This window comes from Cavia porcellus, unplaced genomic scaffold (assembly GCF_034190915.1).
Source record: "Cavia porcellus strain 051 isolate PalLab524CR breed Dunkin Hartley unplaced genomic scaffold, mCavPor4.1 scaffold_2, whole genome shotgun sequence".
NCBI classification, from domain to species: Eukaryota; Metazoa; Chordata; class Mammalia; order Rodentia; family Caviidae; genus Cavia; species Cavia porcellus.
The window spans coordinates 146,409,085-146,434,592 of record NW_026947485.1 but is presented as its reverse complement, the minus strand read 5'-3'; the positions used below and the strand labels follow the sequence as shown (position 1 = coordinate 146,434,592).

Genomic DNA, 25,508 nt, shown 5'->3' with positions numbered 1-25,508 from the left:
TTTTGGACTTTTTTACCTTCTTATCTTGCTACTTTATATTCAAAGTAGTAAAGACAACAAAAGTCCTGTCCTTCTGTAAATCATAACAGCATTTTTGGTCTAAGCATTCCTTATTTTTTTTTTTGACTCATTCAGAAAATTCTATGTATTTTTCAAGTTGAAACTTATGTGATCCATTTCCCATAAAGCTAAACCCAAGGCTCCTACATAGTCTTTATCTATGCTGGGCTCTTGGGATTTGGCATGTCCTAGTTTGTAATTTGTAATTTGCATTTTCCTGCTTGTATGGTCTACAATCCTCCCTCCTTACAGAAAGTATGCATCTATCATTTAATATTCCCACAGTGATTTTCATAGTTCTCTATAACATTTGTTGAACACAAACAATCACAGAAATTATGTTTACAATCTTTGATGTTGTTTTATCATTTACTTTTTTTGAGATGGCAGAAAAAAATCCTATTAATGGATGCTTTTGGCTTTAATATGTTACACAGAAATGAAAAAAATGTTTTCAAAATAACATGTATTTTCCTATTTTTCCTAATCCTAAATCTATAGAACAAATTAGGTAATTTGAAATTATCAATATCATATAAAGAATCTATTGGACAACCCTAAGATTTTTTTTCTACAATATTGTATTTAGAAATTTTAATGACACTGAAAGAAGTTTCATTTCATTCATGTTATAGTTCAATCAATATTTATTAGTCCCATTCTAGGTAACTTAAATAGATTTTTTTTTTTAAAAAGGAGCATATATTCTAGAAAAACAAAAACTGAAAATGCAATACAAGTGTCAAACAAAGGCTGGGAGTATAAGGCAAGAGGACTGCATGTTCAATCCCAGCTCAGCAAATGAGCAAGACCATCTCTGAAAAAAACAGACAACACACTAAGAGTTTTAAGCTGGAATTTATTTCCTTAGAAGCAAAGATGCTTTCCCTACTTTCTATTTAAAAGAACTGAATCATATACATTATATGCTTCTTTTTATATATATACACATATACATATATATATGTTGATAGAAGTATATGATACAATACACATATAAAAGCATATAATGTATATGCTTTTTGCTCTATATATCTATCTGATACTCAAATGTGACATAACTTTAAATAAACACCTATAAAATTTTGGGATTTAGTCATTAAGACTATTTTAAGACACTTGTTCTATACAACCTACTTTAATGGATACAATATCAACATCCTAAACAAAAACTTTACATCAATTTTAGTATTTACTAACTTAAGTATTCAAGGACTTGGTTTGAAGAGTCCAAAAGACTGAAAGTCTGCTTTTCAAGAGTACCATGATCTTCTATCAGTGAAGATGCTTTGGCATTTCTGAATTCTAACAGTTCATGTTCCTTGCTTGATGTCAGCAGCTCATTATCGACTACACCAATAGCTGCATCCTCTATCAAGATATTTGCTTGGTGTGTTCCAACTGGAATTTCGGGCAATCCAATGTAGTCATGATCCGCCACTATAGAACCTTGCAAGAGATAAAGACTATCTGAAAAAAGAAATATGATAAATTTGTTTTTCAGAATTATAAACATCATTTTAAAATTAATGTTACCACACAGTGAGGAACAAAATTAAATATACATATCAAAGAATGAACAAAATGATATATGTGTATATTTGACAGTTCATATATAAAGGATACAGAAGGATGAAGAATCTTAACATTCAAATTTTCCTATCTCCTTGAACTGTCTGCTAGATATTTATGTGTGGATATCAGGAATGCTACAGATCAGTGACGGTGATCCTTTTAGAGACTGAGTGGCAAACTGCAACCCAAAACCCACTTTATTACTTCAAAGTGCCAACCCTGGAATCAAACCTGAATACTGAGGTTTTAGATTAGAAAACAACAACTCACACATTAACATCTTTTGTTTTAAAAGAAAAACACAACAGAGTTTACCACCACTGGTATAGATTAAAAAGAAAACTATAAAATTATATTTTTGATGATATGTCCCTAATATGCTTCTATAAAATATTTCTTGGTGAATTAAATTCAGCAAAGATACTTTAATAGAATTGTTACTTTCTTAAGTTTACAACTTTGGATATTTCTCTAATCTTTATTGAATCCACAGTAGGAAGGTAATATGAAACTTACAATACAAACTCATAAACTAGATGAGGAGTTTCTAGGATCAGGTTCATGTGATAGGGATATGTACGGAGGTAAGCTTCAATGAAGCAGCTTAAAAGGCTTAGATTATTTAAGTCTAATTTGATACCAAAATTCTTAGGAACTTCTAAGGGCTACCTGATTTACCCTAAAACACTGACTGGGAACCCTTGCCTTTCTTCTAGCAGAAGAAAGAGTGTTTAAAATGATAGTCAAATGAATAGTAAAGGCAGCAGTATATTCTAATATAAAGAACAATATACAGAAAAGGATTTTTCCTTAGATGATAATTTAATTCACTGCCAAAAGGAACTCTTCTACCACCGTTTATTAACTTTCTAACCATTGCCTTTTCTTTCCAGACTTTCTCATACAACATTACTAGACACTCTTGAATATTTTAATAGCTTTAAGCGTTCTCAAACTTTCAAGTACAAGAAACAGCAAACAGAAGATGAAATGGTCATTTAGATCAGGGACTGATGAAAGTTTCTCAGAGCAGATAAATTTGCTACTGTACCCAGGAAATGATCCCACTCAACTGATCCCTACTCATCCTTTGACGTGAGCCTGTTTCCACCTCAGAAGTTCATGACGTTAAGAACTTTCAATTTACAAACTTCAATATATCATAAAAATCTATGCTTTCTATTAACAGGTGTCTTTAGTGGGCCTGGGCCACTTAGTTTGTCTATTTAGTTCTCCACTAGGCAAAATGTGGCCTGTATTTTATTTTAAAAGGTTTTCCACATTGAACCTCTTCAACTATTATGAGTGTAAATGCAGAGATTAGAGTGAAAAATGACATTAAAAAGATATATCATTTATAATAAAACTAAGCTATAAAAGCAAAAAAAACCAAAGTGGAATAAAAGCATAGATAGTTTAAGGAGGTAAAAAATGATTTCTGAATGTCTCTGTGGGGTGAAATGCTGGAAAAGGGAAACTTGACAAATAAAATACAAATCATACAAACCATAAAAAGTATGATCCACAACAGGGAAAAGGAAGAAAAATGATCAATGAAATCAGAACACTCAGAGTGCATTACTAGGGGTTCACCGTCAAAATCTGTTTTAATTTACTGTTAAAATTGGAGAAAGCCAGATGAGAAAATTTAAAAAAGCAAAGTATGATAAAAGTGCTACTGATAAACTTTCCAACAGCCATGGGGAAATGCATAAGTCAAAGCCTGTACACTGCTACAAAGTTACCGCTATAGAAGATATACTGATTTAAGAAATTTCCAAAAACACCTTCAGAGAGCTCTGATGGAGGAGGTTTCCTGCTCCCTCAATTTTTTTTTATATAGAGGAACAGAATTGGTCTGTTTTAGAAAAAATATGTCTACTAAATATTTATCAGTTCAGAAAAGGTATGTGTAAATGATAAGCTCTTAGGAGTTACCTGATTCTTAGAAATGCATTCAGAGACTCTGAGCTGAAGTGTACATCTTATGCTGGATTTAAGAAAAAAACTGGAGTTTTTACCAGTATCACTATTAGTAAGTGGAAAGTTTCTATACTTATACAGTATAAGTATTATACATATTTTTTTCTTCTAAGTGATAACATTTAAGTGTTAAAATTCTAACTTACAGACGGTATTTATAATAAAACTGTAGAAAACAAAGATTATACTCAGTAAGTTCTACACAAATCACTTTATACACAATGGAAAACTACTCTGAAGAAGTCAAAAGCCTGTTTATAGACGAAAATATTTTTTCATTTATTCACATTGGTCAAATACAGTTCAACTGCTGTGGTCTAAATCCACCGGAATCAACATAAATGCTTTTGACTTTGATAAAGATTATCAAAAGAAAAAGGAACTATTGTACTATATATAGATGAAATAATGTTTTGAATATAATGAATTATATAAAATATAATATGAAAATTATTTTTACCCAATTCTTTTTTAAAATATACTAATACAAAGTTTTAAATGGTGTGTTAAATAGTTTTTGCCTTAGCTATTTATTGGATAACACTGCTGTAGAACAATCCTTAGTTAAGTATATATCAAAGAACATGAAGTTTTTACTCCCAAAACAAAGAGATAAACAACCATATTAGAAAACTTTTCTACTAAGTTACATAACACAACAGACCTAAGTATTTTTCTTTTCTTATTCAATTAAACTATGGTTATGCTATCTAATAAAAATATTATTTCAATTTTGGATAGATTGAATAATTAAATTTTCACTGTGTTTGAGGCATTTTCAAGTTGTTTCAAAGAGATGTTACCAGTAATTTTGACAGATTTTTTTTCTTGGGTAGTTTTAAGGAATAAAAAAAAAAAAAAATCCAGTTTTTGAATTTCCCTACAGAGAAAAGCACATTAAAAGTCTCACAAAAATCTGAATGATTTATCTCTTCAAATAGAAAGACACAAGGTTTCATACTACTTAATTTTCTTATCCTGAAGTGATTAAATTAACCCTACACATGGTCTGATAATCTTCAGATTTTCAAGTATGTTGTCATTATAATACATCTTTTCTTATGATAAAATAACTACAGTTTCATTGTCCTTATAATCACTAATATTATCAAGAGAGAACTTGATTGACTCCTGGAGACTGTCACTAAAATGTCAAAGGACACCATTCTCTGAGTGAACTATGTTAATAATAATGTGGAGATCAAAGGCTTAATGTCATAGAGATTAAGCTTTGCTTTGTTTCATGAACATAGATCATAAATGTAGTTGAATAATGGGCTTTCAAGTATGTCCACATATGAATCTCTTGTATCTCTCTAACCTGCTAATAAACAGCGGTACACAACAAAACAATAAAATTAATGATAGCATTAAGGTTGATAGTAAGCTGATCTTAAAAGAGGGATTATCATAGGATATCTGAGCAGTTCTAAGGATAAGGGTCATCAAATGTAGAAGAAGGAGGCAGAAGAGGAGGTGGAGCCTTTGTTGGCTTTGAAGATGGAGGAAAGGGTCACAAACCAAGAAATGGAGGCAGCCTCCAGAAGTTAGAAAAATGAATTCTCTCACAGAGTCTAGAGAAAGGAACACAAATCTATCGATGGCTCAGTCATACTCCAGTGACACCTATAATACATCTGTGTTGTTTCAAGCTACTACACTCATTATGGCAACAACAGTAAATATCTACAGTAATGAAAATTATTTCATAAATGGCTTTCAACAAGGGAAGAAGAGACTATAACTTCTGTGTGAGGCAGATCCAAATCTGTAACAAACTCAGGAATATAAAACTACTCAAAATATATGTTTATAGAATACTGGGTCAATAACATAATTTTTCCTTCAAAAGAGAACATTATGACTATAGAGATACAATAGTATGTTTAGATTTTGGTTAAAATAATTAGCCTGAAAAAGTACTTGGCACTGAACTAGAACAGATAATAAATAGGCCTGCTTAAAGTAGCAATGACAAATATTGTAGGCCTAGTATTTATTAAACATGTTCTCTCTACATTAGGTCAATTAAAGTTGTACAATTTTTCAAAGATACTATTTGTACAAACTCAGCTAAAGGACTCTTTAAAATCAGTTTGTCAGGTTAATATTTTCAGGAAAATACATGATTCTGAGGAAGATGATAGTGGAAATTACCTATATTATGAATTTCTGCAAATGGGAGAACTATAATCCCCCCCCACACACACATCAGACAGTAATCAAGAATCACTTCCTAGGATGGCTAGATCATCACTTCCTTTAACTAACAAGAAAAATTCACCCATCAATTTCAGATTCCTTATGTGTACACCAGTAGTAACACTGCAATTTTCTTACATTTTTGGAGGAAACATCTGCAGAAAATCAAGCATCAAGCAAAAATTATACTGTGTCTGTTTAGAAACTTTTGTTCTCAATTTGGTTCTGAAATGTTCAGAAGCAGCAAAATATTTGATCTCTTTTCAAGAAAGTCTTTGAAGAGCAAACTACATTTTAAATGTAAACTTTGTATTAAGGAAGGGATGTCAAAATTTTAAAAGGAACCAAGCCCCAAATGACAAAGATTAAGGAGAAAAGCTTTCAAAAGAAAGAATAATGTGTACCTGTATAAAAATAATTTTTATTATTTGCTACTTAGCTGGCAGAGGGGAGAGATTTATCAAGGTAGCTCAGAACTGAGAAGAGGCACAAAGAATGAAAGCACTGATCTTCTAAAAAAGGGAATGAAGGTACTTGTGAGTTTCAGAATTAGAACACAAAGATTAGATTACTGACTTGCGCAGTTGGCTCTGTCACTAGAAAAAAAGGCACTAAGAGCTTTTAACACTGGAGCTGTGGCTCAGATCAAAAACAGAGTAGTGTTATTACTGGGCTATGCTAAGGGCTTCATATCTCAAAACGGTGTAAGTATAGGTTATTTGCTGTTGTTATTCACTGAAGCATGTTAAATAACTTGTTTGCTGTTTAAAATGTTATTGTGTCACACATCAGATGTTACTTACAGTCCAAAACTATCAATATTTTACCTTGCATAGAAAGTACCAATTAATAGTCTCTTAGTTAACCTACCTCAGAGAAGGTGTAAGGGCAGATGTATGAGGACAAAGTAAAACAATTTTGATAATGGGACTTAATCTGCAAGTTGTGGCAAAAATGACATGTAATCAGACTATGAAAGACAAGACTAGAGAGATCAGGATATCTTCACCGTTAAGAACTAGTAGTATTTTGGACACATGTAACCTCATCTAGAATGCTGTCATGTCTTACAGTACTTACAGGATTCTGAAGACACCACTCTCTGCACACTCAACTACCCCCATCTGCGACAGAACTACGAAGCAGCATTAACCACTCATGACATGTTTGAGCTCCCTTGTTTATTTTGTAAGTAAATTTCTGACAATGTTTCTGATACTAATGTTGGTATCTGACATCACAGTTGCTGTGTTTCCACCCTAAAATGAGGAACAGTGTGACTCACAGGATGTTGTGAAAGCAAAACTAGAAATAATGTAATGTTTCTTTCTGTGATACAAGTTCGGTGTTGTTCCTGTCAATAATGAAAAGCACATTAGAAATCAAAATAAAATCTCCCCACTCCAGAAGACATATTCTAATAAAACATAGATTTAAAATTATATCAAATTTTATAAAAATGGTAAGGGGAAAGAAGACCTAGGACCTATAAAAAGAAGGAAGACTTTATTATTTTCAATTTCTCTCCTAAAATAAAGCATAAAGAAGTGCCACACACTTACCCTGCTCACTGGATTCCCTGACGTAGGGTTTCAGGTGGGACATCTTGATAGGTCTCTTAAGCCTAGTCCCCGTATTGTCTCTCAGGACAGCACACCCACTTTCCGTAATGTAGTCAATGACACAAGGACCAATCCATTCTGACTGGAACCGACCATCTTTCCACCGATTCTTCCTCTGTCTTAAAACTTCATGACCCACTTTTAAATGAAATGGATTTGATTGCTTTGATTTCTTCTTAACAATGATCTTGCTTTTATGTAGTCCATTCAAATTGTTCTCTATCTGCGAGCATAAAAAAAGTAAAAAGATGAACATTTACTTCTGAAAGTGACAAAATGGTTATTTCCTGAGCTGCTATAAAAAGGTAGCCAGGACTCTGTATTTTTTGCTTTGTTTTGTTTGCTTGTTTTTTCTTTTGTGGTGCCAGCGACTGGACTCATGACCTTGTCCTGCCAGCAGGTGCTCTGCCATTGAGCTGTATCCCTGGCGATCCCTTAATTCTTAAAGTAACATTTCAAAGTCAGTAACACTACCCCTACTTTACATAGATGGGAAACTACCAAAGGTTTAGTAATTTCCCAAAGTGAAAATCCTGGAAATGGCAAGACCAGAACTCAGCTTTCTTGTTTCTAAAATTCATGCTTTTTCATTACTGTCTCTCATAGCTAGTGAGCAAAGACAAGCAAAACTTGACAGACAAAACATTTTGGTTTAAGGGTATATCAAAATAAATATTACTGCATAGAATTTTATAGTTTTTCTATTACACAGCATCACCTGGCCCACTGAAGTTGTCTTTGTCTCCACTATTTTATCAGCTTCTTTAATTGCATCTAGAATCCTGGCAAGCACGCTTGTGTTGTCAGCATCCACTTCATGGAGAGTATCTGAAGTCTTTGGTATATAAGGATTTCGATTAAACATCTGAAAATATGGTGTATTTTTAGCAGGCTCCTATTTTAAGAAAAATAAACATCAAATCTGTAATAAAGTATTTTTTTAGAGAAGAAATAGTCATAACCTAGCAGTACAAAGTTCGTAGAAAAGCGCATACCGAGTGAGTGGCGTTGAACGCAAAGGACACAGCGGGTAAGTGCTCATCCCAGTTGTCGGGGTGGTCAGCACAATGCTTGGAGAGAAACGCTTTGATGGTTCTAGGTGTACTCTCCGTTGGATTAACAGTTCCAGAAGCGTGAGAAATTACAATCTCTTTTGTACCAAACAATCCAAACAGATCAACATTGATCTGAAAAAGAGACAAAACAAACTCTTTTTTTTTTTTTTTTGTTTTGAAACAGGCTTTTATTATGTTATTCAGATGTGGCCTTGATTTCAAAAGCTTTCTGTCTCAGCCACTCAAGTGTTGGGATTACAGGTATACACCAACAAACTTGGCTCCAAAGGACTTTTTAAAGTTTGTATTTTTCTCCTGATTTAAAAAGTGTCTTCAAAAGAATCTGAGGTTTGCCCTCTTCACTGATCTTAGCCATTTTAAATACAAATGTACACATTTAGTTTAAAACTAGTTACTACTGTAACTTTTACAACTTACTTTACAAAAGGTTAAGTTTCAATCTGCAGTGCTACAAGTATCACATGATTATGTACTTGCAGAGTATTGGATATTCTCATTTTTTATTATAGAAACAAAAACTAATGTTAACCTGCAATACTTTTATTACTACTAAGTTTGAACATTTTATCTGTTTAGAATTTTTCTTCCTTTTGAAAATTGCCTGATTTATAGAAATACATGTTAAGACTCATGCATGCATAGAACCTATAAACAGTTTATGAGAACTGATCTTATGACACATGATGAAATGAACAAATGCTCTGAATAAAAAGGCATACTACAGTACCCAGTGCTGATCCCGGAGTGTCACGATGTGAAATCCAGCAATACTATTATTCTTTGTTCAGAGTGATTTTAGCCTGTTTGGTTTGTTTAATCTCAACATAAATGAAGATACAGATAACTGCATGTATGTTTAAGTGTATAGGATTGATAACCATATTACTACGTTTTTGTTGCATAGTTGAAAAGAACTGTTTGCAGTCTCGCTGTTTGAATGCCCACTTTATATGTTCCACTTTTGTATCTTGAACAACTATTGGTAAGAGAACAATATGTAAATATCAACCAGTGATTTCTTACTGTTTATTTTTTCTTTGAAAGTATGTATCATTTCTACCCATTTTCTTTTTAGTCTTTCTTTAAATAAAATTTTAAAAATTGCCTGATTTTGCTTTTGATTATTTTTATTAATTTCTTTGAATTTTTAATAAAGACATCAGCCCTTTCCCAAGGAGGTTTACCTTTATGTTTCTTTGTGTATTTGTTGTCCTGTATATTTTGGTTATTTTACCAAATACAAGTTCCTAACTTTTACCAAGCCAAGTTTGACATTTTTCCATTGAAATGTACACTACTATTTCTAAACTCAGAATGTGTTCTCTATTTCTAGAAATTAAAACAAAAAATTACTCATATACATTTTGTTTCAATTAAAAGCACAGACATTCTTTAATCTACTTGAAACGTTTTGATATACATTTCATTCTAAAATTGTACTACAGAAAATAATTACAAATGTCACTTGTTGATCTATTATATAACCTTTCCCTACTTCACTCATTGGTGATGTCACTTTTGTCATTTTAACCAGTTAAAAAGCTCTGCCAATATTCCCAGTTAACATCAGTTATACACCATGAAACACACTAGCTTGATGTAGTTCATGGTATCAGCAGATCAAGTCTGATACTATATCTTTACAGAACTGTTTTGATTTTCCCCAGTAAGTGCTATAATAACAAAAAGCAATTGCTACATTTAAAAAAAGCACTGCAAGAAGAAGTAAGACTGACTAGCAATTTCTAACACACCCCCAAGGTCTAAGAAGTAGTGGTCCACAAGGACACATAACCTGTGAGCAAGAAACCAGTTATTCTAGAACTAAATAAAAACAGTTTTCCTTAAACTTATAACTTCTATATAATGTGGAGAGGGGAGCCACTGAAGAGTGAACCTAGAGCTACATCCCCGTCCCAAGAAACGGACTTTTAAATGGCTATAACTTGGCTAGAATATAAATGTTCATTAAGTTGTTTGGATGTATGTGTGCAGAAAACTGCACAGAGATCTGAGATTGATAGCCTCTGAAAACCTGATCACAAGGTTTCACGGCTCCCTGGACTCTGGCTCCCACTGACGGTTTAAAACATTTTCTGACTGATGAAGGTAGCTCATTAGGCCTCAAAGTTTATATAAGTAGTGTGGTCTATGCTAAATAATTTTTAGTCTGAGGGTCTAGACATATGTGAATACATATGTGAACCAGCCTCAGTAGAAATCCTAGCCTAGTGTGGTGGTGGTGCATGCCTGTGATCCCAGCTTTCTAGGAGGCTGAGGCAGGAGGACTGCAAGTTGAAAGCTAGCCTGGGCAACTTGGTAAGATTGTGTTTCAAGGTTAACCTTTTTTTACAAAAGGCCTAGGATAGAATTATTTGTGCCTGATTTCTCCTAGACTTCTTCCCATATACTATTCCTTTTCGAAGTGTCTGTGTGGGGGGCACTGGTGGTTGGACGTGGGTTTTCACAGAGCTACATCCTTGGCTCTTTTTATTTATTTTAATTTTGAGACTGGGTTTTGCTAAGTTGCTGAGGCTATGACTTTCGTTTGCGTTCTTTCACTGAATAAATTTCAGCCATAGATTTCACTACATGCTGCGCATTCCTCGTAAGTCACAGACTCTAGGGATAGTTTTACATCTTATGTAGTCTTATGTACTTAATAAATAAAACTAAATATTTCTTCTGGATTGAGACATCAAAGGTAGTGTAAATCAGGAAAGTCTGTCTTAGCTATGATAATGATTATTTGGTACTTATAATATTCCACATCTGTGTGTGTGTGTGTGTGTGTGTGAAATAGGTTTTGATGTGCTATCCACGCTGGTCTTGAATTTATGGGCACTGATCCTCTAACCTCAGCCTCCTGAACAACTAGGACCACAGGCATGTACCACCACAACTAGCTTAATTACAAAATTTAAAAACAGGTCATAAGTCTAATAGTTATATGTCTTTTCTAGACTTTTCATTATATTCTTGGCTGTTTTTAAGATTAATTTGGAAAAAGACCAAGGAAAGGGGGAAAAAAAACACCTTTCAATCAATACTGAGCCTTCTCATTCATGAACATGATCTTTACATTTACTCAAATTTCTCCTTTATCTGCTTACTATAAAATTTTTTAAGTTAGAAATAAGCAAAGACTGTGGTCCAGCTTCTTATTTGAGTTTGAGGAGACCACAACACAGGTTTACAATTACTTTAGTGGCACAATAAATACTAAAATCCTGATCTCTTAACTTCTAGTCTAACTACTTTTGCAGTGTATGACATACATACCTCTGTGTCATAGCAATTTATCTGAATACATTAAGCACCCTACAACACACACAGCACTGTGTAATGGACACTGAAAGAGTAACATACACTCGAGACATAAGCAAGTTCCCTTACCTGTTGAATGAATTCATCTCTGTGGTCCATTATTAGTTTTTGAGGAGGTCCATATAAGAAAAATACATTGGCAATAGCTTTAGAAATTTCTGATGCTGAAACATCACATAGAGGCAAAATCATAACCCATTTTGTGAATAAATCTGTCAAAATTATAGCATAAACATGTCTTCTGATGCTTGTATGAAAAGGTCCCATCAGATCCACAGTAACTATACTCCATGAATTTTCTACCTTGAGAAGGTGCTGTTTAGGTGCTAGAATAACTGTATTTTTTGCCACTTGGCAATGCTGACAAGAATATACCTATAAAGAGGCACACAATAAACAAAATATATATAAAAGTTAATATATTCAACATAAATCAGAGTTTTTAAATGGTTAATAGGTAGTTTGTGTTTTAAAGGAGAAATTTTTGGACTAAAAACAGACTACTGAATTAAATCTTAAATTAACATGCAAATATTAGTTGCTCTTTCTATTACATGACCAGCTTTTGAAAGCTTCTTCAAATGGAACATAATTCATGAGTCACATGAAATTTTATTTTTTTATTGACAAATAAAAATTGTACCATGTAAAATATGTGAATATGCAATGATTTTTATATGTAGAAAATATTTTTCTCAAATTATCACTATAAAGAAATTCATTCATTCACCTATACCAGTATTTATTGAAATATAAAGTAGTTAATATTTATAGATACCAAAAATTTTTGTCCTTAAAAAAGATGTACAGAAAGCTAACTTCTGAAAAAAAAATTTAAAACCATATTAATATATTATTGTCAGTTACTTTTGATCGAAATGCTCATTTTCCAACTTAAACTTACTAGATTTAATCACAAATAACCTCTGATTATTTAAAAAATCATATCCATTCTCAAGAATAGACCGATTTTACTGAATGTCTGTAAAGAATACATGGCAGGTCCATAACATGATTTTTTCACATTCTGTATTTGTATTTCTGCCATGTCTGATGGTTTCTTCCTGAAGCTGGTATAGGTGCGAAAGCTAAGAGTACACACAGGCCTGGTTATTACATACACATCCTCCTACAGAAAATCTCCTGCGTGGCATTAAAGCGGTAATGATTTGATTAAAGGATTTTCAGCACCAATCCAATTCTACCTACACAAAGGAGTTCATTAATGAAAATCTAGTTCTATATTATTATCAAAATGTATTTTTAAATGTCTAAAAGCTGCTTTACTTCTAGTTCAAATTATACTTCAGTGATTTTTAAAAAATTATGAAAGAAATAAAACTCCTTTTAAGTGTCTTTTGTACAAAAACTATACACAAAGTACATAAGGAGAGGTAAAAGAGTAAAATCTGGAGTGATAAAGAATTTTGTACATTTACTAAAAAGACATAGTCAAAATATTCTGTATACATAAGCCATACCCACTGTTTGACATCATTGGTCACAGAAGTCCAATAGTAGTTAGATTCCACTAGAGTGAGTGTTCTCGAAATGCCGTGATGAGCGCCAGTGTCATTTTCATGGCATTCTCTTAGGACTTTTTTTTTCTCCTCTTCTGAAACAATTACCAAACGATTTTGTTTTCTGTCTTTCCCAACATAAAACAGCTTTTTTTCTGGAAGAAGTGATATCAAAAAAAGAAGTTTAATTTATGTCTATCTATATATATCCATACATGGTATTAAGATAATAGTTTTACCTTCAAACTCTAAGTGTCTTTCTTTTTACAACCCTTTTCTATTTAAAACAGAACATGTACTTGTAAGGATGTTACTGTACATCTGAAAGGTTTTCAGTTGTTACACTAGGTATGGAGGTACACTAGCTGTTATAATTTTGGAGCTATCAATACAAACAGAACGAGCTTGTTCACCAGAATATGTGGTAACTATGGGAGTGTGAGATTATCTATGGCAGTATTAATAGTTCATCATAAGTATAATTTTAGAGGCAAACACCTCTTCTAGCTTTTTCTCGATATGAGTAGAAAGTAGATATGGAACAGTGGGAGTAACTGTATCCTCAAGGTTGTTTTGGTTTTGCCATATTGGGGGTTGAATTCAGGATTTTCACAATGAGTTGTATTTCCAGCCTTTTTCTTTCTTTTTCTTTTTTTTTAAATTTTGAGACAGTCTCAGTTAGTAAGTTGCATCTGGTACAACTTTTGTTTTACGTAGGAAGAGGCTGGAGCTGGAAAGCAACCAACGGAAGTAAAAATAAAACCAACACATCATTTCACTAGCCTGGATCAGGCAGCAAGTCAAACTCTGGAATATAGTGAAGCCCATGCTAACTCAAACATTCCTTATTTAAACTAGAAAGTAAGCACTTTGAAGACAGGAACCCTATCTATGCCTAAAATGTGAATGGCAAACAAGAGGAACTCAGTGAACACTTTTTCACATAAATGATTAAATAAATGAATGAAAGAAACCTCTCTTGAGTCTCAGAGGTTAAGGGTTTACAAAGTTCTTAGGCATAAGGAGTTACTGGGAGTGGGGTACCCAGGGAGACATGTATAGGCATTTAGTATGTTACATTTTTTTCCCACTTTGGGGAAAAGCTAATAGGGAAAACTATCAGTTGCACTAACATTCACTCAGGTATCTGGTGACTGTCCTTGTTGCTTATTTTATCCAAACTTCTCCTCTTTGAAGGAGAAAAGCTACCATGAACTTTAAGATAAACATTGCCCTGCCTTTCAAATATTTATTCTTTCCAGGGAATTTGGGATTAACATTTAATGGCAGTGGGAGAAGGGATCACAGAAATGGAGACAGTCCATTGCTTCCATTTGTGATCTCTGTCAACATTTTCATATGTAGCATCTAACAAGTTCCTCAATGACAGTGGCATCAGCTCTTTAAAGTATTGTATATACCACAGCAGGAACCATTAGAGGGCAAAAGCAGAAGTTAATTTAGGTCAACCTTTACTGTTTTTCACAGCACTTCTATAATTCAATAGGCCTTTTTCAGGCCTATTAGCTTTCAGTTAGCTTCAGTGTGATTTCTACTTTGCTTTTGAGTGTCATCATCAGTTTAACTGATGATCATTTAACATCAGTTACTACAGAAATTTTTAAGATTCTACGCAGAACACATGTAGAAAAGAAGCTATAGATTATACTCAAGATTTGGATATCAATTTCACCTTTGAAGACAAATTTTTTTGCCGCTCTTCTTATGCCACTCCTCTCACTTGGCAGTGTAGTTGCATGATATTCACCAGTTCTTTTATAATACGCAATCTGTTTAAGATGAAGGTCACCATTTTTTCCACTACGGACCATCGTTAACCTAGGCAAAGGATATTTAAAGATATTACTTGAATGATAAGTTAAATCAGTTGCTATTTCAGTTCAGGTTTCAGTCACATTTCTGCTTCTGTACGAACTGAGCCTTCCCAGAATATCTGTGAGAGATAACTGCGGTACAGAAATGAAAGCGATGTATTTGAACTAAAAGAGTCAAATGTTATTTTTGAGATATTGAAAATTTTCTATATACTAGGACAAAAAGAAATGAATACACTTCAAAAGGTTTGCTTAAAGTCTCTCACTGCCATCAATGGAAATGTTACTTACATAGTCTGGACCTGTTATGTGATATTTAAGCAGGAAATATAATTTTATGTTACTTCTAAATATTCATGTTTATTGTAAACTGTAAAATATTGTTCCAATCGTGTTATATTTTGTAAATGTTCAAATAACCCTACCCACCAGAGCTCATATTTTTCTCAACTACATGTAAATTAATTTTTCTTGAACAAAAATGAATTTTGATACTGATTAAGATAATAAACTTGATATTATGTGCATTTTACTACAATTTGAAAAAAATGAAAAGAAAGATTGCTTTGCTTTCAAGAAGTGAATAATCAAAAAAGTTTAAGTGCAAGGGAATAGCTTATAGAGAGACTACAGCAAACAGAGAGAAATTTAAATGGGCAGTATGAAGTTCCTGAGACCAGTAAGGGATACAATTCAATTCACACACACACATACAGCATCTTACTGAGCTACCAATTTAAGCCTCTGACAGATTACAGTCTGTGTACAGTCCAAATACATAAAACCTGTAATATTTCAAAAACAAAAACAAAAAACACATTAATTTGAGAGTAAAATTCTGACTTTTGAATTATGCTATTTTTAATCTCTGAAACACGGGCCAGTACCATTTTCTGTAACATTAAAGACTGGGAAATCAATACCCCACGTACTACTTGTAATTTGCTTCATTCTTCCATACAAATTTAACAAATATAATGCCCTAAACTCCACATGCATACAAAAAATAACGCCTTTAACTTTATATGAATACACATGAAGCCGAACAGAATAAATTCATTTTGGGGGATGTTTATCTCTTTTTTTAAACTTTTTAGTACACGATTTAGTACTTTGTCGTACATGACTGCGTTCACTGTGGGGAATTGGTACACGTACATGGTACACTTTAATGCTTTTGTCTTCCTTCTTTCACCCCCTTTTTATTTTTCCAGCATCGGACTGTTATATATAAGACATTATAAAATTATCAGGTATAGAGATTGAAAACAGGACTAATGGGTGAAAGAATATTTAAAAAAAGAAAACAGGTAAGACAACTGTCGTTTCCTTTTTAAAAAGTATTTCTCTACTTAGGCTTCAGACATGCTTATGATTTCCTTTGAGATAAAATGTGTATTTTTCCCCTTAAAACTTCCTGACAACCTTCTCCTCCTGAGCTCGAGGGTCGCCCCGCCACACAGGTGACTTTAACCTGGGGTAAAAATCTCAAGTTAAAATGACAACTATGTTAAGGTCAAGGTCCCGAATTCTCCAACTCCACTTCTGAGTTCACTCCAACGCCGGGGAGTCACAAACTACCTCGCCCGGGGTGAGGCATCTCCTAAGCATTTTGCCGGCGTGTTAAGTAGTCGCTCGTTTCAGGCGAGGTCCAGCTGCTTTCAGCATCTCGGGAAGAGGCCAGCGAGCCGAACTCGCCACGGCGCCGCCTCCGGCACGGACCCCTCCCCAGCCCTGCCCGCGGGAACTCGCAGCGCCCGGGCCCCACGCCCCAACGGCGCCGGCGCCAATTCCCCGCGGACTCAGGCTCCCTCACGCCGTGAGAAGGGAACGGCTTTCAAATCAACGTTAGGTTACGACTCACTTAAAAAAAAAAAAGAAGTACGTATGACAAAGCACGGCAGAACGACCACTCACCGAAGTGGTCCTAAACGCAAACGACACGACTTAAGGCTCTTCTCGCGATTTATTTTGCGCCGCCGGAAGCGGAGCAGCAAAGAAGAGGGCGGGCCTTTGGGCTCTTACCGGAAGTTGTTCCGCCCGGGGGAGTTTCCTTGTAAGACCCTTCGCAAACTGGGAAGAGGCGTGTCCGAGGCACATGAGGTGTGCGAGTGCTTGAGGTAGTGCACAGCTGTGGCCCTTAAGCTGCTGCCGGCGGGGGAAGACCCGTATCTGCGCCTGCACCTGAAGCCTTTTCTCCCGCACCTCGCCCCTGCCCCGAGAATTAGAGGGGAGAAACCAAGACCTGGATGGGCTTGGCCCTTTCCTACACTTCGAGTGACAACCCCAGCCGTGCCAGGTGAGGGCCCCGAGATCGGTGGAGACCCAGAACCTGATCGCCAGAGGGCTGCTTGGCCTTTGCTTTCTTTCCGTCAGTGCCCTGCCGATCCTAGATGCGCAGTGCACGTGCCTGCCAGGAGCAAGTGCTGGAGAGGTGACAACGCGGGCGCGGAGGAGTGACACTACCGCCTTGAGAGCCCTTTCGCGGCTTGATTTCTCTTCCTCCTCCGCTACTGCTTCCTTTTTTTTTTTTTCTTTAAAAACACCAGACGTTGTAGTTCTGTCAAAAGGTAGTCGCAGAGCTCCTCCTAGCTGCGTTCCCCTCCATCAAAGTGAGCAGCATTGAGTTTGGGTACTGCTATTCCTAGAGGGGCTACTTTAATTTTTCATTCCTTAGTCTTTGTCCCTGTGCTTGTCGTCGCTTCCATACCTACAGAACAAAAAGCCTTGTGCATTGTTGGAGCTTTGCGTAGTGCGCTGCCGGAGGCTGCAGGTCACTGCCGCACCTGAGGGACTGGAGCCAGTTCCTCCAGGCGTGCGGCTGATGACCTTTGGACCTCTTACACAAGGCTCTGGACCACTCCTTGGAAGTTTACTACTCCTGGAGTCCTGTGGGTAATATAGTCTTTCCATTGCGTGCTGGAAAGGCTTAGTTGAAAAAGTAGCAAGCATGGCTGACTTTGGCACCCAGCAAGCTCCCTAGTCCTACACTGTACAGGGTTTTATTGGGTTGTTATAAATTCAGTGAAGTAGTTTTGTTTCGGACAGATGAAATAAGATAGCTGAGAGTAATGAGCTATGCCAAGTGGTTCATGTATATTCTCATTCCTGAACAATTCTATGAGGTCTTTAGATTATCCCCACTTTACAGAGGTTATGAGAATTGAGGGTTGGAGAGGTCAGATAACTCACCCAAGTAAATTTTGGCTACCAGTAAACGAATCAGACAGGTTTCACTACAAAATTAATATTCTGGTGGCTGGTGTTCTTCCAAGATTACAATTAATTCCCTACGGTTTTCTGTGGCTACATCACTCATGCATTTGGTCTTGTTTTTGTTTTGTGTATGCCCCTACTTTGACAAGTGACCAGCAGGATCTCTGTCTTCACGGAGCTTCAGTATTGTGATGCACAATTAAGTAGTTAAGAACCCCAGATGCTATTCTTACTACAACACAGTTACACAATCAAACCTTGTTATTTAAGTTTTAAAACCACATACTTGCCAATGGTTGTAAAGGTATTAAACTGAACCATTGATAGAACATTTATTGATAGCCCAGTTAAGTCCTGGGAATACACAGATGAGGTCCTTATTCTGCAGAAGCTCCCATCTGTATCTGCATACAGACAATGTTAAAAGAACCCTTGACTAATTTTCTTGGTGGAAATGGTATTGTTATGTAGGAAGAGGTAGTTATTTTGGAGAAGTGTTCAAGATGAAATGTGTTGATGCCTACAACTTTCAAATGGTCAGCAAATATGTGTGTAGAACATATATAAATAGTCAATTTGACAAAATATTGGCTGTTGTTTAGGCAGGCATGTGGGTGTTTTGTGAAATATTCTTTCAAGTTCTCTAAATATTTGACATTTTTCACTAACAAAAAAGAAAACCTCCAGCCGTGATGGATTGAAATAATTGTACATCTAAGGGCATCGAGGAGGGGCAAGAGTTTTGATGTGTATTTGGGGCCTGACTAGAGGCATGATAATGGTCAAGAAAGCATTCATTGAAACCTTCAGGTTGATTATTAAAGGGAGAATGGGAACTTAGAAGAGCAGCGATTTCCAGGCAGAAGGAAATCCATATTCAGCAGAAAGGTATTGCATAACTATTTGAAGAGGAGGAAAAAACACCAATGTGGTGAAGGTTCTGTGGTACCTGGGTTTGTTTTTCTTAAGTATATAATCTGATAAGTGATGTTTAGTTTGCTTATGCCAACCCAAAGAAGCCTTTGTAATCCTTCTTCTTATGTAGCTTAGCATTAGCATCCTGGAATTTAGCCACTATTGATAGCATTGTTTCTGCTGGGAAATCAGGACAACTGGCTGCGTGTCCATTGTCAAGTTAAGCAGCAGGAACTGGAGCACCCATGTCTTCTGATTTTGGGAGCAGAGATCTACCACTAGTTCACAGTTGGCTTTTGAGGGAAGCTGTGGAAAGGGCAGTGACAATGGTTTGGAAAATTCTAAAATTCAAATTAGGGAACTTAGGTATTTATCCAGAGTGTTATTTTGAGAACCATGTAGCACTGGCTAAGCCCACTTAAGGTATAAAGAGAAGACATTAGTGTTCTTGTAAGTCTCAAACAGTGTGGTAAAACTGGGAAAGATGTAATGGGAATTCCTATAAGTAGCAGTAGGAAAGAGGAGTTTCTGTGTTTATTAGATAGAAGGTAAGTAGTTACATTCTAATCAGGTCTAAATCTGTGTTTGTTCATTGCCAGTTAAAGTGAGAAATCTCTGTCTTCATTATAACAACAGTTAGCATAACACGTAAACAGCTAACCTTTCTTAGTCCTTTATATGTGCTAGTTGTGATGGAATCTATGTTGTTGTTTCATCTTCATAACTATAATATTTATAATTCCATTTTACAGATGATGGCTAGAGAGGTTCAGTAATTTGGTTAAGGACACACAGCTGAGCAAATGTCAGAACAATCATTCAAATTTAGTTTTGTCAAAGTCTTGTAGATCAGTTGTTCTCAAAATTTTAATTCCAAGTCAAGCAGCATCAGCATCACCTTGGAACTTTTAGGCCTCTATTGGCCTCCACTCCCAGACCTTTTAGTTCAGTGTTTTAACAAGCCCTGCAGGTTATTCTAAGGTATACTGGAATTTGAGAACAATAATACATATTTCTTTTAGTGAGGAAACCTTACTAGAATGTTACTCATTTTAAATTCAGAAATCAAGATTAAGTGATGCTTGTCTTTTGCACAGATATAGGAAGATTCTCAAACCTGGCTGCACCATTAAAGTATAGATTCTCTAGTTAAAAATTGCTGCTTAGGAAAATTTGCCATAGACCTAGTAATTTGAGCTTCACAAATGGACTAGATAATAGTAATGCAACCAGTCCAATTTGGGATGGCTTCTATGGAAGGAACCTTAAAACTAAAGATTCAATTTTGATATTTGAATAGTGTGTACATCTGTAAGGCCATTTTGCAATTTATGACTAAACATTGATCAAAATGCTGAATAATGTGGAAATGTTACATGCATAAATCATTATTTGGTTCAATTATCTAAAAAATTATTTAAAATATCATAGATATCGTAGAATGCTCATTAAATGTTATTTTGTACTAGATATATATAATACTATCTATCTTATCTATATATATATATATATGCGTGTGTATGTATATATATATACATATATATATATATGTATATATATATCTCCCTTGGGTAAGAGGAAAAAAGGTATACTTAGCTGTGCCTTGAATGAGAGAAAAACACTTATTCTATAGTTTTCCAAGAATTTAACTATTGGTAGTAATGTAATAAAATTTATGACACCCTGATTTTTTTGCTCTTAAGTGAATGTTAGATGTCCTTTGGTTTAAACAGATAGAGTTGACATTTATAGATCTTATTGACTGATCATTGATTGATTTTTGTGAAGTTCAAATTAGACTTTGAGTTTCAAGTGTTCATTAATAATGAAATGGACCTTCAGCTGTACCCTTAAAGCCTCTATACAATGATGAAAATAGCTTTAATAACTAGAATTACAGGCTTGTGGTGCATGCCTAGGAGGTTGAGGCAAAAGGACCACAAGTTTGAGACCAGCCTGGACAACTATTGATTTCAGAATTTAAAGTGGGAGAGGGTCCTGCAGATGCAGTGTAGTATGAAGACTGTGGGTTCAATCCACAATACTGCATATTACAAACAAACGCAAAAGTAAGAAGCCAACCCTAATCCCAGTGTATAACTTAAATGCTTCTTAACTTTTTTCACATTGTCATAGATAGAAATTGTAGTATTTGTACTATATCCTAGAAAGACTAAAGAGAGTGCTAATGTTGACAGCTGACCAGGAGATTGCAAGTTGTTTTGCTGTCTTAATAGCTGAGACAATTTCTGGGGTGTATTCATAACTCATGCATGGTGAGGCAACGTGTTTGGAAGTTGTGCGTTAGCAAATTGAATACTTATTGAATAACAATATTTAATAAATATTCATTGCCCTGAAGTTTACATTTTGGGCATGAAATGTAAATAATCCGAACTGTTAAGTAAGGTTAAGTTTATGGGTGACCAAAGGTCAAAATGAACCATAAAGAGAAAACCTGAGTAATATTAAGGCAAGTTTTGTGGTTATTTATCGGGTACTTGAGATATGCTGGATACCAAGAGATGCTTCATCTGTTTTAGCTCCTTTTTTTTGGTCTTTTATTGCTGGATGTACTCAGATTTCTTATAATAACATTCTAACACTAGTGAATATGCGTTTGCCTTCTATTCACTTCCGAAGTTCTACCTCCATTCCTGTTTTGGGTAGTGCATGAGTCTGTAAATGTGGCTGCTTTGGAATTACCTGGGAATCCTTAAAAATATCTGAGACTCCTCTCAAATGTTCCGATTTAATTGGAATAGAGCATGACCTAGAAATGGATTCACAAGCATATTTAATGTAGTCTTATATTTAATACTTGCAACAGATTAGAGAAGGTACAATTTACAGATGAGGAAACCGAGACCCAGGGAAATTATTCAAGGTTGTACAGTTATTGGACTCAAAATTCCAACCCAAATATTTTTCTTCTGAATCTGTCCTCTTAACCACTAATCGGTTCAGCCCTGTTATAGTATCTGTATGTATCTCTCATATATTGAAATGGAGTAACAGAAATAAAGCCTTCCTTAAACCTTTGGTTCTTTGGAGGCTCAGTTGTTCTTACTGTCTTTGTAACAAGTTTTCCAAGCTGAAATTGTTCCCGGTGCTCTCCATGCATCTCTGCCTTCCTCTGCCATCATTTTCTGTTGTGCTGCTCTTTGCTTAGCTGCTGTTCCCCAGCCTCCTTACTTTTTCCTGAGTATAGCAAATATGCCAAACACACTTCTGCTTTTTGACCTTTAAGTTTTTTATGTTTCTTACTTGCAATGCTCTTAGAACCTCATGGGTGACTTCTTAATTGAATTTAAATTCCTGCTTAATGGTCTTACTAACAAAATCTTCCTAACGCATTTATTTGTTGATTTGTCTATTGCCTTTCTTCAAGTGGGTGACAAAGACAGATCTAAGCTTACACTCAAATGAAGATATATAGCTATGTTCTTTAAACACCTTAAAGAATGAAACTGAGTTTGAGTTAAGTTCATTCATATTTAGGGGAAAAAATCTGTGAGGTACACATTTCTTTGTATTCCATAGGTTGTAGATGAGCTTAGCTTCTACTCACACATGTATGGTTTGCTAAAGAATTTAAACTTGTTACAAGTTTAAGAGCTGTTGTTGGAATAAAACCTTATTTTCATTCTAACCTTTGGTACTGTTGACTTACATATGAAGTTACATTCCCAAAAAATTATTATTATTTTTGGTAATAGGTATTGAATCCCAGTGTTCTTTTAAATTTTTTGTATTGAAATTGTCTAAGTCACTGAGTAACTAGGTTGGGCTTAAACTTGTGATTCTCCTGCCTTAGACTCCTAAAATGATTGGATTACAAATGTACTTCTCCAGGCCTGGCAAAAATTGTTTTCGAGCTGAGTTAGTATAATTTCACATAATGCCAATTGTGAATGGTTTAGGGTCTACCGTGTACAGTACTTTATCTGTATTTTTTTATATTCAGATACTTCTGAAATATGAGGGACTTAACTATTAATGTAATTTGTAAAAACACTTGAATATTCTCAATTTGTTAGATACTTTTGAACTTAACATAATATTGATTATTTTGTTATTTTGTGTTTTATCAAACTTCTGCAATGCATTTAAGCATTTTAATGTTTTTTTCTTAATTTTGTGAAATAAAATGTGTTTCTATTTTGATGGTATTTGTGCTGACTTTGTGTCATTTAAAATTATTTTTACATGTATATTTTTGAAGTACACTGTCCAAGTTAATTTTTTTTATTGCATTTTAGGTACAAAGATAGCTGTATCAACTCAGGGAAACAATAGTCTCTCTGTATTTTAAGCATATCAACAATGAAGCACTGATATCTGAGAACAAAGGAGCCTTTGCCAACTATCATCACAGTTTCCAGTGATTGTATAAGCAAAAACAAAACACAGCAGATACACATGTGCCAACTAGTCTAAGAGAATCCCTTCTTCGGATGCTTCTTATGCAGAAGCGGTTTTAATATAGATTATTTAAATTTTTTCTGTACCAAATGAAATAAAAATGAGTGAAGGCCCCAGATTCTTTGTTGGACCCGAAGATACAGAAATAAATCCTGGAAGTTACCGACATTTCTTCCACCACGCAGATGAAGAGGAAGAGGAAGAGGATGAGTCTGTAAGTTCTTTGTTTGGTGGGAGATGAGGGCAGTGTAGGATTTTTTACTGATCACTGTTAATGGGGAAGTAATACTGGACTTTTAAATTAATATTTTTCATTTATAAATTCGTTAACTTTTTATATTGAAAAAAGTGTATTTTCTATGAGTTATGTTTTTGAGTTGATGGCAAATCAAGAAATACTACAATACTACTATAAGTATAATTAGGGGTGAGATTTCTGAGTTTAATGGTACCTGTTTTAATTTCCTTCAGTGAAATGTATAGTGTACCAGCGTTCAGTACAGTAGTGGCTAAGAGAAATAAATATCAGCTGTAAAAAGCTTTTTGTGTATAAAGTTGTAACAAGTGCATCAAGATAAAGAAATAGAAAAATCATTTTGAAGTTATTAGAGAAGGGGGACCACTTAACAAATTCATTGTTTAATGCCAGTCAAAGTGCTAGTTAAGTGAGATACACTGCTCTTAACAGTTCAGAAGTCCACAAAATGAGTGGCTAGAAGGAGAGCCTAACTCAAGTTTCTATATGCGTGTGTTATATTTTTTTTCTGATGTATTAGAATATTATACCCATACTGGATTTTAGGAATGATACCCATTTATCATGTTCTGCTACAGTTTCATCAGTCCTACATTATTCTTACTCATTGCTTTCTTTTTATATTTATGTATGTAATTTCACTCTAAGCAACATTGTTTATATACACATATAAATACATATGTAATTCCACTGTGTGTGTGTGTGTGTGTGTGTGTGTGTGTGTGTATATATATATATATATATATATATATATATGAAATACAAATTAGACTGTCACTGTTTAAAAACTTCAATACAGTAGGCTTTGGTACTCCTAAACAGGTAATGATTTTCAAGTTTTTCTCTTACCATTCAAAACTTTCTTCATATGAAATATAAGTAAGTCCAGTAAGTAAAACGTAAGAGAAAGCAGGGCTAATTGGCTCCCACAGGCTAGAAAGCACTGTTGACGCGGCCTTTCCTGGGCTTACCCTTTTCCTCTGCTGTTTTGAGCAGTGTCAGTCCCACTGGTAGATCAAATCCAGTTGTCTTACACTTAAAGGCTTTATATCTCTTTCAAATCTACCCCTAGATATCTCCTATCCTTTCAAGCCTTTATGTTTCAGTAATATCCAAGTTTTTATTTGCATGTATTTATTCCATGCTGTTCTACACGATTTTGCTCTTGTGTGTGCTTCTTGATTTCTCCAACATACTTTTATTTTGGAGTAGCTGGTGAATTATGCTTTAATCTTCAAATCATGCTCGGACTTCATGTTTTTGACTCTTTCCACTCTTCTTGCTTTTTTCCCCCGCAGAGAAATTTGATCACTTTTGCCTCAATACTATGTCAGTACCTTGATGTATGTTACATCTGTCCCATTTTATAGTGTATTATTACTGTAGTCTCTGTTATACTCAAAGTACTTTGTTAACAGCTACTTTCGTATATCCTGTCTTCAGCAGTTAATATAGTTCTTGGGATATTGATGATAAGCTGGGTTTGCATAAATTTT

The 25,508-nt window shown here is 34.8% G+C and overlaps 2 protein-coding genes across 24 annotated transcripts in view; one reads left to right on the top strand and one right to left on the bottom strand.

Annotated features, from left to right (window-relative positions):
• Positions 1–899: 899 nt before the first annotated feature.
• Gin1 (gypsy retrotransposon integrase 1) lies at positions 900–17,349 on the bottom strand. Of its 4 annotated transcripts, none has more exons than XM_063245515.1 (8): positions 17,226–17,349; positions 15,059–15,204; positions 13,327–13,520; positions 11,915–12,220; positions 8,438–8,629; positions 8,161–8,337; positions 7,383–7,665; positions 900–1,530 (listed from the first exon to the last, which is right to left on the bottom strand). In XM_063245515.1, the coding sequence occupies exons 2-8, from the start codon at positions 15,195–15,197 to the stop codon at positions 1,256–1,258; spliced, it is 1,566 nt and encodes a 521-aa protein (XP_063101585.1). In that variant the 5' UTR covers positions 15,198–15,204; positions 17,226–17,349; the 3' UTR covers positions 900–1,255. The 4 variants fall into 4 exon arrangements, with proteins under 4 accessions (XP_063101585.1, XP_013000984.2, XP_013000985.2 ...); XM_013145530.3 differs by lacking the exon at positions 17,226–17,349 and adding an exon at positions 17,118–17,212; XM_013145531.3 differs by lacking the exon at positions 17,226–17,349 and adding an exon at positions 16,782–17,092.
• Ppip5k2 (diphosphoinositol pentakisphosphate kinase 2) overlaps positions 17,320–25,508 on the top strand; it is an 86,344-nt gene continuing 78,155 nt past the window's right edge. For 18 of the 20 annotated variants that reach the window (XR_010046458.1, XR_010046456.1, XR_010046459.1 and 15 more), the window contains exons 1-2: positions 17,320–17,499; positions 23,594–23,970. Coding sequence is in view for 15 of the 20 variants with exons in the window: in XM_063245509.1 (XP_063101579.1) it covers positions 23,857–23,970 (114 nt within the window). In the remaining 5 variants the exon portion in view is untranslated. Of the gene's footprint in view, positions 17,500–23,593; positions 23,971–25,508 lie in introns of those variants that run through there. The other 2 variants (XM_063245512.1, XM_063245511.1) reach the window with 1 other exon arrangement.

What these genes read in the sequence shown, in the direction of transcription:
- Gin1 (XM_063245515.1), bottom strand. Translation starts at nt 15,197, where the DNA reads ATGGTCCGTAGTGGAAAAAATGGTGACCTTCATCTTAAACAGATTGCG. An exon ending in GAGATGAATTCATTCAACAG is followed by an intron (nt 8,630 to 11,914) that starts GTAAGGGAACTT and finishes TCTCTTTTTCAG; the next exon opens with ATCAATGTTGATCTGTTTGG. An exon ending in CGTTCAACGCCACTCACTCG is followed by an intron (nt 8,338 to 8,437) that starts GTATGCGCTTTT and finishes TTCTTAAAATAG; the next exon opens with GAGCCTGCTAAAAATACACC.